The 13,623-nt window shown below is 43.3% G+C and overlaps 2 protein-coding genes across 3 annotated transcripts in view; one reads left to right on the top strand and one right to left on the bottom strand.

Moving 5' to 3' along the window:
* Nucleotides 1–13,053, bottom strand: part of SPATA6L (spermatogenesis associated 6 like) — a 36,226-nt gene extending 23,173 nt beyond the window's left edge. The window contains exons 1-5 of one of the 2 annotated variants that reach the window (XM_081103425.1): nucleotides 13,000–13,053; nucleotides 12,790–12,881; nucleotides 8,555–8,692; nucleotides 5,648–5,696; nucleotides 5,158–5,199 (exon numbers count right to left, since the gene is read on the bottom strand). In XM_081103425.1, the coding sequence (XP_080959551.1) occupies nucleotides 5,158–5,199; nucleotides 5,648–5,696; nucleotides 8,555–8,692; nucleotides 12,790–12,828 (268 nt within the window). In that variant the 5' untranslated portion in view covers nucleotides 12,829–12,881; nucleotides 13,000–13,053. Of the gene's footprint in view, nucleotides 1–5,157; nucleotides 5,200–5,647; nucleotides 5,697–8,554; nucleotides 8,693–12,789; nucleotides 12,964–12,999 lie in introns of those variants that run through there. The other variant, XM_081103426.1, reaches the window with a different exon arrangement.
* PLPP6 (phospholipid phosphatase 6) lies at nucleotides 8,933–12,430 on the top strand. The gene has a single exon (XM_081103427.1). It carries the CDS (start codon nucleotides 9,017–9,019, stop codon nucleotides 9,908–9,910), a length of 894 nt encoding a protein of 297 aa, XP_080959553.1. The 5' UTR covers nucleotides 8,933–9,016; the 3' UTR covers nucleotides 9,911–12,430.
* Nucleotides 13,054–13,623: the final 570 nt, after the last annotated feature.

The raw sequence follows: 13,623 nt of genomic DNA, 5'->3' as shown, positions 1-13,623 counted from the left end.
AAATTAACTGCCAACTAAGATTGGCAGTTAACTGCCAACAAGATGGCAGCTAATTTGCATATGTAGGCACAATGCAGGGAGGCGAAAGGAAAAGCAGGAAGAAGCCCCCTGCCACTGACAGTGATCTGAAACCCAGGGGGGAGCTAAGAGCTGGGGGGCAGGGCAAAGGCGGCCCTGGGGCCGCCTTTGCCCTGCCCCCCCCCGCCATGATCGGAGAATCAGGCGCCCTTGCCGCCCTGGCCAGTGATAGCAGGAAGTAGGGGTGGAGCCAGCGATGGGAGCTGGGCACGGTCGAAGCTGGCAGTCCCAGGAGCTAGGGGTCCCTTGCCTGGGCCTAAAGCGAAGCCCACGATCGCGGCGCCCCACGCTGCCACTGCAGGTCTGCGCTGCCCGGGCCAGACGCCTAGGCCAGAGGTGTCCTGCAGGGGCAGGGGCAGAACCTGCAACCGCGGGGAGCTGGGGGTCCCCTGCCCAGGCCTGACACCTCTGCCGGAGGCCTCAGGCCTGGTCAAGGGGCCGATCCAGTGATTGGTGTTCGGAGGGTGATAAGGGTCAACTCCTCTGGCCGAGGCATCAGGCCTGGGTGGGGGGCGGAGCCGGGGATTGGGGGGATATGATGGTCCCCTTGCCCAGGCCTGAAGCCTGGGTCAGAGGCATCAGGCTTGGGCGGGGGGTGGAGCAAGCGATCAGAGGGAGATGGGGGTCCCCTGCCCAGGCATGATTCCTGGGCCAGAGGCCTCAGGCCTGGGCGGGAGCCAGAGCCAGTGATCGGGGGGAGATGGGGGTTCCCTGTCCAAGCCTGACACCTCTGGCGGAGGCGTCAGGCCTGGGCAAGGGGCCGATCAGGCGATCGGAGGGTGTTGGGGGTCAACGCCTGAGGGCTCCCAGTATGTGAGAGGGGGCAGGCTGGGCTGAGGGACACTCCCCCCCCCCCCCCACACACACACACACACACACCCAGTGCACGAATTTCGTGCACCGGGCCCCTAGTTTTTACATAATTATCTAGCATCAGGGACTAGCAGATCAAGAGGATTTATCATTGCCACTCTGACTGGTGCCACCTGCGTGATACCAGGAAGTGGCATAGTGTAGGGCATATATACCCTCAATAAACATACGTAGGACAAAGTAATGGATCAGTCTGTAATACAACTGAAACTGGGTAAAATTGTTATTTTGAGCAATAAATTTAATTGCACTCTGCAATTGAGAGAATGTAGACAAAAGGAAAACAAGTATATAATAAAGCCTCCATTTTGTATCTGATTAACTTTTGAGTTATAACAGTATGCATATACCCAGCTTCAATATTCTCCAATCATCATAGTTTTAAAAAATTCTTGCAACCTTCCCACAGATGGATTTCTGGTCATATGAAAAACATATGGCAGTCTAAAATATATTAAATTTTATAAAGCAAGTTGCAGAATATATATATTCAACCAAAATGTAACACTAAATATACATATCATAAATACTGGATACATTTAGTATATGTGTGTGTATACATATTTACATACATATATATGCACATATGTGTATATATGTATTATTTTAGGGTGTTTGAATATACTAAATGCATTATATATGCTAAATATATCTTGAAGACCTAAAAAGATACACAACAAATTGTTAATAGTAATTATTTTCAGGGATTGTTGATGGCTGTGGCTTTTTGCTTTTTATTTTACAAAACTAGAGGCCCGGTGCATGAAATTCTTGCACTGGGGGGCCGGGGGTCCCTCAGCCCGGCTTGTGCCCTCTTGCAATCCAGGAACCCTCGGGGGATGTCCTACTGACAGCTTAGGCCCACTCCCTCTGGGGAGAGGGCCTAAGCCAGCAGTTGGCAGCTGCACTCACCAGTGGTGAGCCCGGCTTCTGGCTGAGCAGCACTCCCCCTGTGGAAGCTCACTGACCACCAGGGGGTAGCTTCTGTGTCAAGCGGCTGCCCCTGGTGGTTAGTGCGTGTCATAGCAACCACTCCTTCAGCCATTCAGTCTATTTGCATATTAGCCTTTTATTATATAGGATTCGTGTTAATTAAACATTTTATAGTGAGAATATTAAGTACTGGATAATTTTTCAATTCATGTAAAATTGAATAAGACTAAAATGGGCCTGCTTCTATTTTACTAGCACACTAAAATATAACTTGTCAGTTAGCAGATTTATGTCTCAACATAAAATTAGGTCAAATAAGAAAAAAATCTTATGGTGGGGGGAAGAAAACACACCTCAATGCCCTGATTTTGGCCTGTCACTTTTAGGCTGAAAAGTGCTCAGTGAGAATTTCTGAAAAGAAGGTAGGAGATATTTCTGATCTTCCCTCTGTTGTGCCTACCTAAGAAAGTAAATGACATTAACAAGAGTGTCTATCTCTAGATCCATGGAGAATGGGGTTCTTGTCTGTTTTCAGAGCCTGCTTCTGCTAAGGAACCAAGAGGCAGAAGGAAGAACTACAGACTTCTTGATCCACTCCACTAAGGCTTTGACCTGCTCCAGGGACAGCAACAGTAGGCAGGCCTATGATCCTCATAAAAGCCTCCACAGCTACCTCTGCTTTAGCTGAGGCATCTGCCAGTGAAATTGTGGAAACTTGCTGGGGATTGGTTTATTCCCAGGTTACAAGACATGGTTCAATCTAGTAATTCTGTTCTTTGCAAATATACCAAGAGGAAAAATAATTTTTATAAAGATGTGAAAGGTAAAGAAAACTAAATGCTCAACAATACCAATTTAAGGACAATTATGACTACAGAAAAGTATATAGCTGTTGAAAATGACAAACAAGTAAACTACAAGCAAGTAAACAATGCAGAATGAAAGAACAAAACCCTGCCGAAACCGGTTTGGCTCAGTGGATAGAGCGTCGGCTTGCAGACTGAAAGGTCCCAGGTTCGATTCCGGTCAAGGGCATGTACCTGGGTTGCGGGCATATCCCCAGTGGGAGATGTGCAGGAGGCAGCTGATCGATGTTTCTCTCTCATCGATGTTTCTAACTCACTATCTCTCTCTCCCTTCCTCTCTGTAAAAAATCAATAAAATATATTTAAAAAAAAAAAAAGAACAAAACCCAAAATATTATCTACATACTGTTTATAGACCTATAGAAGCACATAAGTAAATTAATGAAGCTTTTTATAGCTATTTAAAATAACGATGTAGAACTAGGTTTTCTCATCATTTGGGGATGCTTTTTATGACAAGGTAAAACTATGAAGATTCTTTCATTTGGGGGAAGGGAAAAGGCAAAAATGTATAATAGCAAACATCAGAAGAGAATTAGAAATGTTTAGGTATATTCATTCTCTCTCTCTCTCTCTCTCTCTCTCTCTCTCTCTCTCACACACACACACACACACACACACACACGACTCTAAAATCACCAGTAATTAACCACATTGAGAGACTATATGAGAACTGATGCCACCAGATGGCAGTTCCTACTCTCTCACTAGCTCGGGTCGCCAGGCATTCAAGCCATACACAAAGCAAAGGCATCATAGAACGTTTCCCCCTAAAGCCCCATGATTCTAGTACAGAGGTCACAAATGTTTTCTGTAAAGGTCTAGACAATAAAGATTTTATTTTATTTTATTTTATTTTTTGTGGGGTTTTCTTTGGGGGGGGCAGAACAATAAAAATTTTAGGCTTTAAGTATGGTCATAACTATTCAACTCTCACTGCAGTGTGAAAGCAGCCATTGAACAACACTTAAACAAATGGACATGGATGTGTTCCAATAAAACTTTATGAACAATGAAATTTGAATTTTAAAATTTTCACATCACTAAATATTTGTATTTTTTAATTTCTTTCCAACCATTTAAAAATGTAACAACTGAAGACAGTTTGGCAGTTCTTAAAAAGTTAACCACGGAGCTACCCAATAATTCCACTCCTAGGTGTATACCCAAGTGACCTGAAAACATGTACACACCCAACAACTTGTTAATGAATGCTGATAGCAGTATTATTCATAATGTTCAAAATGTAGGAACAACCCAGTGTCCATCAACTAATGAATGGGTAAGCAAACTTATCCATATAAAAGAACAGAATTGTATATGTGATATATCCATACAAAAGAATATTATTCTACCATAAAAAGGAATGAATTACTGATATATGTTATAGCATGGATAAACTTTGAAGCATGCTAACTGAAAGAAGCCAGGCATAAAAGACCATATGTTGTCTGATTCCATTTACATGAAATATCCAGAACAGGCAAAGTGACAGGGACAGAGCGTAGATTAATGGTGGCCAGGAGCTCTGGGAAGGAAGGAATAATGAGTGACTGCTAATGAGTATGGGGTCTGTTTCCAGGTTATAAAAGTTTCTGGAATTAGGCAGTGATCACTAGCTTGCACTACCCTGTAAGCAAACTAAAACAACTGAGTTGTACTTAAAATGGTAAATTTTATAGTATATGAATAAAATCTCAGTTTTAAAAGTGTAGAGATTTAGCTCATGAGCCATACGAAACAGTGCTGCTGGATTTGCCAACCCTGTTGTAGCAACTAGTAGAGAAGATGGCTTTGGGCTTTACGTGCATACACACTCACACACTCCACAATTAAAACATAGTCAAAGGCAAAAACTTGAAAGAAGCTGAGCCAGGATGGAAAAAAGTATCCTATATAATAAAGATGTAATACGCAAATGGTCGTTATGTAACGACCGACCGAGAACGACTGGCTCACGGATCAGCAGGAGGGTGGGGCAGCGACCTACAAGGGGGCAGCAGAGAGCTACAGGAGGGGGCAGGACAGCAAGCTATGAGGGGAGGGCGGGGGGTAAGGGGGAGGGAGGGCGGGGGGAGGGGGGAGTTACAGGAGGGTGGGGCAGCGGGCGGAGAGCTACAGGAGGGCAGCAGTGAGCTACTGGCACACGGATTCGTGCGCAGGACTACTAGTTTTATAATAATTAAAGTTATAAAAATGTGGAAAGTCATAAAACCACCAAACCCATAAAGTTACTCTTCTAAAAGAGGACAAAATGAAACTGACTGATGAGGGGGTGGGAGGTGAGAAATAGTGAGTATTATACAAGGGACGACTTTTAAATACCAGTCCTCATTTTGTCATGCCAAAATCCTTTTAAATTTTAAAAAAAAAAGCTAATTTAGAAATGCATTTACTGGCACATTACCTGGAGGCACTAGCTGTATTAATTCAAACCTGGTTAAAATGCCTAAAAAGGAAAAAATTCGATTTTAATACTTTAGAAAATTGCCAGAATTTTTCATTAATTACTAGGTTTAAAACTGCTATAACAGTCCATTTAATTCCCATTTAATTTAAACAGCACCATGGTTAGGGGCAATTAACCAGTTTGAATTCTCAACAGTGGAATTAAATGGGAATTAAATACATTGTTATTTATTTTTTAAAATAAATAAAATAAAAAATAAACAAGTAGAATTGTATCTTCTAGTATATCCTATCTATATCTGGAAAAGAATTTGTAATCAAATATAAAACATGATTCAAATTTTACAGGTTCTCTTGAGTATTAACATAGATCAAACAGGGAAGTATCACAACTTAGAAAATAGTAGAATTTTATATCTGTGAATTACAGACACACAATGTAATAGTCTCTTTTTGGGGAGGGTTGGGGAGGGATGGAGAGTACCTACTTTCTAAAATGTCTGCTACAGCTCCAGGATCTATTGCATTTTCAAATAACTACAGGAGAAGAAAAAATGAGAAAAATAAATTTTCGAAGTTTCATTCATATATACTTACAGAAATTATAAATTACATTCTTCCAAATAATTAACACATATCAAATTCAGCCATATAATATTTTAGGATACAGCAGAAATACCTTTAACAGATATGTGGTTAAAAATTCAACAAATGACTATAGGATAAATGAATGAGAATTAGTAATACAATACCAAGCGCCAGGAAAATCTACGTTAGCTGAATCTACCACATGCTCAAAATGTTATCAACTTGACCTAGCCCTACAGTTAGTTGCTAAAAGCATATCTGGCATCAACCTCAAAGAGTCATGATTACCTAAAACACAATCTGCATACCACATATATTCATAAAATGTTAACTGAATGAATGACTTATCTTGTCAAGGAATTGGTTGTGCTAAAAAACAACAACACATAAATAAAAATTCTAACTATGTGAATCACAAAAGGAAAGCTAAGTGCTAGTAACTACACTCCCACAAAATTCAAAAATAATGAGAGAGAGGGAAAGCCTCGTAAGTTAAGTGTATCACGAAGCACAAGAAAATAACTGTGAGGCCTGTCTAGCCAATGCCAAGTCTGCATATTTCATCCTTTAGATCAAAAGGGCCTGGGATAGGACTGAAATAAAAGGCATACTATGTCCCTCTCCCTGAATTCTAGTGCACTATAAAAAAAAGTTTTCAGCAGAGTTTAATTTCAGGTTTTAAAGTTCTGATTGAAATAGTGTTTAAACCTAAGTATGGTTAAACTCTGCTCTTAATTCAAAACTAGGTCTATTTTAACTACAAAAATGAGGCTGTCCCCTGTAATTTTTGTGTTACTGACTTGGAAATCTGGGTGACTCCCTCCCCTAAACTATTTCAGCCCTTCACTTCATCTATGTCCAAGGATATCCTCAAGTATGATCTTAGGGAGTAATGACCAGCATGAACATGACCAACAAGTATAAGGGCTCACGCAGTCTTCAGGAGTAATTTGTTTATCCAAATGCTTTAGCACATTCAATTCTGAATTACACAGAAGGTTCAAGGAGAAAAGATTTTCTCTACTTGCTGCAAGTATTTACATTTAGAGAATAGAACAGACGCAAGTACTTGCAACAAAAGAATGGAACAGGTACAGCCCAAGCTGGAGCAAACTGAAAGCAAGCTGGAGTATGAACCCAAACCGCTCACACAAGAGGGCAGTTTTCAAAATTTAAAGTGAAGCATTTTAAAAACAAAATAAAGCATTTATTTAATTAAAATTTATAAGATGAAAAATATTCCATGGTATGTCTGACTAGTAATCTCATAAGCACAGCTCTGCAATAGAGCAATTGTGGCCTCCAGAATGTGACTCTGAGGCTCACCCGCCTCTTCTACAAGTCAAGGAGGTTGGACTAAATGACCTTCAAAGTCATTTACAAATTTATCACTCTGTGCTTCTATGACGTTGTATCCTTGGGTTTCTTACCAAAAAAAGATTTTTAAAATCTTTTATAGAAGCAAACTTAAAATTGATAACATAAGGACATTCTTGGGGGGTGGGGTAGGGGTGGGAGAATAGACTGGATTTCTACCACCCACTTTTTACTACTACTAACATTTAAATGGTAGAAGGAGGCGTCTTTGGATTCTAACTGTATGTTCCAAGGTAATATCCATTTGTACCTCTCCTCTATCATCCAACCAGTGTTGTAGACTTTATTTAAATTAATACTGTAATGTATTAAAATATTACATACAGCTCTAGCCCTTTAGGCAATCAATCCTCATCTCCTCTCGTATTCTCAGGTCAAAACAGGTCATTTTCTGGGCACCACCATCCAAACCTTTAAAAGTGATAGACTACCTGGAGCCTTCCCATACTCATCCTCTTCCCCCAAAGAACCACCTCAGTGATGTTGTCATCAGATTTATCAAGGTTCAAAGAATCAGATTGATTAATTTCCAAATTCCAAAACAAAAACTTCAAAGGACTGTGATTGTGTAGTAATAAAAATATTTCAAAGTGGGGAAAAGATTGGTAATGTTTTTGACTATCTATAATAATAAAAACATAATATGCTAATTAGACCAGACAGCCGAACAACCTTCCGGACATCCTTCCAGAGGAAGCTGCCTAGGTGGAGGCCGAGGCAGAGGAGGTTATGGGTGATCAGGCAGGCGAGCAGTTAGGAGCCAGCAGTCCTGGATTGCGAGTGGGATGTCCAACTGCTGGTTAGGCTGCAGAGATCGGGCTTAAACATCCTCGAGGGGTCCCAGATTGTGAGAGGGTGCAGGCCGGGCTGAGAGACACCCCCCCTGTACAAATTTCATGCACCAGGCCTCTAGTTTATATAATAATCATAAATAAACCAGGTATGGCCTAAGAAAAATCAAGTCTGAGGAGCCTTTTTGTTTTGTTATACGATTTCAGATACAGGATATAACTAATTTGGTTATAGTTTTTCATCATTTTTTTGAGTTAAAAAAAGTTTGTTTCTAAGGTCCACTAGTTTATTGATTATCCCTGTCGTAAATGTAATGCAACCGCCTCTAACATCTCCAAGAACATTCAGAAACTGCTCTCTCTGCTCCAGTTAGAAAATGCCATGGGAGTTCCCAGAATAGAAAACGTCATTGACCAGGGTGTTTAGCACTAGGTTGACAGAACTTGGCTCTGACCTGGGCTGCAAAAGCAAGTCTTCCAACTAACGGTTCTGCCCTGTGCTCAGGGGCCTTCTAGCATGTTTTAAAAGGAAATTTACAAAATAACTTTATAAGAACTGTGCCCTTTGTGAGAACCACTACATGATCTTCAGACAGCAACATTTAAATGTCTATTTAGCAGTGAGAAAGTCAAGATCACCTTTTGAAATCTCATCCTCTGCTGAATCATAATAGGGAACACGGAGGGAAAGCACTTCGTCTCCAGGTACTGATGCAGGAGGTAAACCCCCAGGTACACATCTTGCTTGTCAGGAAGGAACACCCCTGGGCAGGAAATCTTAAAAAGAAAAAAAAAAATAGAGAACAGGGTTGGTTTGTTTTTAAACGGGACTCTATTTTCCCTAACCAACCACAGACAATGTCAAAGTCCCCCCACTACCGCACCCCCGGATAGGTACCCCCACAACACCCTCCCACGCCTCCTCTTCTGCAAATTGGAATTCCAGTTTCATCCCACGTCTCCGCCAGGTGTCACAATCGTCCTCTCGCGCCTTCCTCTCCCCGCCCCTCCGGGATAGCAGTGCGGAAGCGGAAGAGGCTGCAGGGCCGGGGAGCCTGTCCGGAGGCCGTCTGGGTCCTGGCGTCCGGGCCGCCCGCCGCGATGCCGAGCCCCCGGAGGAACGTGGAGGTTCGCGCCCTGGGCGCCTCGGCCTCGAGCAGCAGCAGCAGCAGCCCCAGCAGCCCGGCCCACGGCGGCGGCGGCGGCGGCGGCGGCCGGTTCGAGTTCCAGTCCCTGCTCGGCAGCCGCGCGGCGGGCGCCGACCCCACCTGCGCCCGGCTCCGCGTGTCCGAGAGCCCGGTGCACCGGCGCGGCTCCTTCCCGCTGGCGGGGGCCGTCCCCTCGCAGGCGCCCCCGCCCCCGCTGCCCGAGGAGGACCGCATCGACCTGAACCCGTCCTTCCTGGGCATCGCCCTGCGCTCCCTGCTGGCCATCGACCTGTGGCTGTCCAAGAAGCTGGGGGTGTGCGCGGGGGAGAGCTCGTCCTGGGGCAGCGTGCGGCCCCTTATGAAGCTGCTGGAGATCTCGGGACACGGCATCCCCTGGCTGCTGGGCACCCTCTACTGCCTGTCCAGGAGCGACAGCTGGGCCGGGCGCGAGGTGCTGATGAACCTGCTCTTTGCTCTGCTTTTGGACCTGCTGCTGGTGGCCCTGCTCAAGGGGCTGGTCCGCAGGCGTCGCCCAGCCCACAACCAGATGGACATGTTTGTCACCCTCTCGGTGGACAAGTACTCCTTTCCCTCGGGACATGCCACCAGGGCCGCCCTGGTGTCGCGGTTCATCTTGAACCACCTGGTGTTGGCCATTCCACTGAGGGTGCTGGTGGTATTGTGGGCCTTCATCTTGGGCCTCTCCAGGGTCATGCTGGGGCGACACAATGTCACCGACGTGGCTTTTGGCTTTTTTCTGGGCTACATGCAGTATAGCATCGTGGACTACTGCTGGCTGTCACCGCACAATGCTCCAGTCCTCTTTGTACTGTGGAACCAACAATGACACCGTCTTATTCATTATGGCACCAGGAGATCTAGATGTTTCCACATGCGATCATGCTGACATAAACCAGCAGCCATACCGCTTGTCCCTCTTAGGACATTTCAGGCTTCCTTTGGAATTTTAGGTGCCCCTCTTGATGGGTTGCTAGGCTGAAGCCACACGCTGGCCATTACTGATCAGGGCCATATTACAGAAAGAAAGGAAAATCCCACTGTTATACATTCAACAACTGTTTGTATCTCCAGGACAACTGCAAAGAAATCAAGCTGGGGTGATTGTAATGTTGCTGTTTTTTCAAAATTGACATCAGAAAAATTGTATTTTGTAGTGATCCTATACGTCAATATATCACTTGTGAACTGAACTTTGGGGGGAAAAAAAAGGATCTTCATTCTGTAAATATACAGGCAGATAAGCTGCATACTAATCATAGTTCTTAGTTATTGAAGAGTCTAAGACATAGCTTTTTCTAGTTTATTCTCTGAAGATCTGTTATCACAGCTGGGGAGATTTCCTCTTACTCTTGATTTTCTTGGTAAGCATTTTTAGTTTATTGTCTCTTCCATCTTTGTGGACTTGGTAGTGAGAAGAGAGATTATAGTACATAACTTCCTTTCACCTCTTCAAAAGGTCTTTAAATTTATATTTAGTTCCCACTATTCTCTAGTATTATCTTTTAGCATTCAGAGAACAAGCCAAGGACTTACTTGAAGAAGATACACTGAAAGATGGACATACCTATAGTCTCTAGAAGAAAAGGGAGGATAGAGCAATGGCCTTACGCAGAAAAGATAAGCTGCTGAGGAGGTCAGAGAAACGGAGAGATTGGGGGTAGCTAGCCACATACTACTAGTATGTCAGTGGACCGGTATGATAGGGTATGGGGCCCTGCCACCTGTCATCTCTGCTGAATTAAAAATAAATGCCCTCCACTGAGTTAATAAAATGGGAAAATAATGTGACACTCTGCAATGCAAAAGTGTGAGCTTTTTCATCTATACCACAAGGATGACCTTGTGTATTAATACTTTTTCATATGGAATTCTGTTTCCCTGTACACAGCACACTTTAAGGAACAGTATTTCATTTGAAATTAATCAGGGGAGTCTGCTGCTATACAAGGTACAACTAACTCCTAAATTTACATTTACATTGGCCTTTACATTTAAAGCAGTTTATTCATGGTGCCTCCCCCAAATCACAAGAACAAAGACCACCAAATGTATAGTGGACGCCGCTCATTATTCTTTGACCATGAAAAACTGAAAGGGTAAGCTTTAAATGCCTCTCTGCCTAAAAATTAAGAACCTTTAAGTTAAAAACCTTTGACAAGTTATTTTGACATTTATACATAGAATGGATTATTATCTTTGATCTGTCATAAACTAGGAGAGGTGCACATAGGAATCTGGAGAATGGCTGTGACAAGTAGGCTATGATGGGTGGAAACAAATTTTCTGAGTGTGGGAGGCACACTGAGAGAGGAATAGCTACTCTTCAAGATAAAAGAGTAGCTTTTTCAAATAAAATCATTTTCATTCCCACAACTTCCTGAACACAGACTACCTCTTCACTTGCAGAGTCAAACTGAAGCAGTAAGTAGTTTGCTTTATCATTTAATCTTAGATCCTTTATTTTAATGGTAACAATATTCAGGCCAGATATTTGGAAGCATGACATTTCTTACGGTGTTCACAAACCTGAATATTAGAGGCTCAAAATTAGGCTTACCTTCTGGTTACTGGCTATATATAGTTCTGGAATTCCCTATCTTAGTTGCTGGGGCCTAGTTTGCTGGCTTTAAAGCACAGATCAATTCACCCTGTTTTTGGAGGATCCTAAGTACTGTAGAGTAGAAAACTGATTTCACTGTTAATTAATTGTATACTGAGGAATGCATTTTAAAAATGAAAATAGAATTAACCAATAATATTGAATGAAATGAGTGTGTCATTTTTGCCTTGATGAAGAGGAAGACTGATTTATCACTCACCTTCTCAAGAATTCCTTCACCTTACTACTACAGAGCTTGCAATTGATATTGCACGGCTGATATAGCCTGGTTCTTTTTGCTGTCAAAGTGGAACATCCAGGAAATTCTGCTCTTTATTTTGTAGTTGTGTGTATAATGAAACTGCATTTGTCAATTGTATAGAGACTAACCATATTTTCCATAGCCATAACCTATGTGGCATGTTTGCTTGTAATCATGGCCAGGAGAGAAGCCCCTACAGTTAGGAGGCAAAGCTGCAGGACAGCCTGTCACTACAGATGGAAGGACTGGAAAATGGGAACTGAAATAAGAGGAATGACTGGCCCAAATAGGAACAGTGGAGTCACTCTGCCACAGTATCTCAAGCAAGATTCAGTGGATAATTATAAGACAGTTGATTGATTTCCCCTTTGGAATTAGCAAACCAGAGCTAATAGGGGAAATAGCTTTTAAATATTTTATTGGTTCCTAGAAGTGAAAAATTATCAGGAAGTAATGAGGCTTTATGAAATAAAATTCTAACCTGGTTATTTAAAAGAGGGTTTTAAACCTTTCCCAAATCTTTATCCTACAAAAGAAAAGAAAATCCTCCTTGGACTTAATACAGGGTTATTTTTAAAGAACAGAAAATTTCAGGATAGAGCTAGAAACAAGTTGGCTTTAAGGGGGAGGAAAGTGGGAAGAGGTTGAACTGAAGTAAAGGTTAGGAGGTCTGGGAAGTCCAGTGTAGAAAATCGTAGGGACAGAGTACTGTTTGTTCCAAAAGATAATGATGTCTGTGTGGTGAATGAGAGGGTGTGGTGAGAATGACCAGGGACCCTTTCAGAACCTGGGGAAAGAGCATGACTTGGGCGCAAGGAGAGGGAGGTTCGTTGATCTTTCTTACCGCCCGGATCTGCAGCTCCACCACCACTTCCAGAGGCATCGTTCCCTGCGTGGGCGGAAGGACCGGGATGAAAAGATCCTTTCGCGTTGAGCCTAGGACAGATCTTTCTTAGTTTAGTTCGAACCCTGGAGCAAATGTCCCCAGCTCCCACCCCTCCTACCCCATCTGTTCCCCAGTGCCCAGGTCCCCTCCCACCCGGACGGGTCTCACACAGCCGGAGCCGGAGCTAAGGCTTCCAGAAGGCGGAAGCGTCGCGTTGCCATGGAAACTCAAACGCGCACCCTTCCACCTTAGAACGCCAGCGAGGTCTAAGGCGCAGGCGTACACGTCTTCAATGCTCCGCTAGGGAAGCGCGGTCCCACGGTCCGCTTGCCAGACTGTGCGCTGAAGGGGGAGAACGACCAGGCACTGAGATGGTAGCCGGGTGGCGAGATGCTAAGAGCCCTGGTTCCCATTACACCAAATGTTGACAGTGTCCGTCTAAAAATGAATGTGGCCCTGGCCGGTGAGCGTGGGCACGTGCACCGTAATGTCGTCGGTTAGATTCCAGGTCAAGGGCACTTATCTGGGTTGCAAATTCGTTCCTGGCCCCTGTCGGGGTGTTTGTGTGGGAGGAAACCAATCCATAGGTCTTTCTCACATAGATGTTTCAGTTAACATAGTAGCCTGTCCCTAAAGGTACTCTCTTGTTTATGAAATGTTATGTCCTCATGTTTGGTCCGCAAAGCACACACTGTCAATAAGAAATTCAACATGTGCTTTTTAGAAATACAAGGATAATTTTTTAAAAGGTTTTTAAAATGTTAGGTATCCTGCTTTAGCCACAATAGAAAT

Source organism: Myotis nattereri, assembly GCF_964212035.1.
Source record: "Myotis nattereri genome assembly, chromosome: 12".
Lineage (NCBI taxonomy): Eukaryota > Metazoa > Chordata > Mammalia > Chiroptera > Vespertilionidae > Myotis > Myotis nattereri.
The sequence above is the reverse complement of the archived record's forward strand: the minus strand, read 5'-3'. Positions and strand labels throughout refer to the sequence as shown.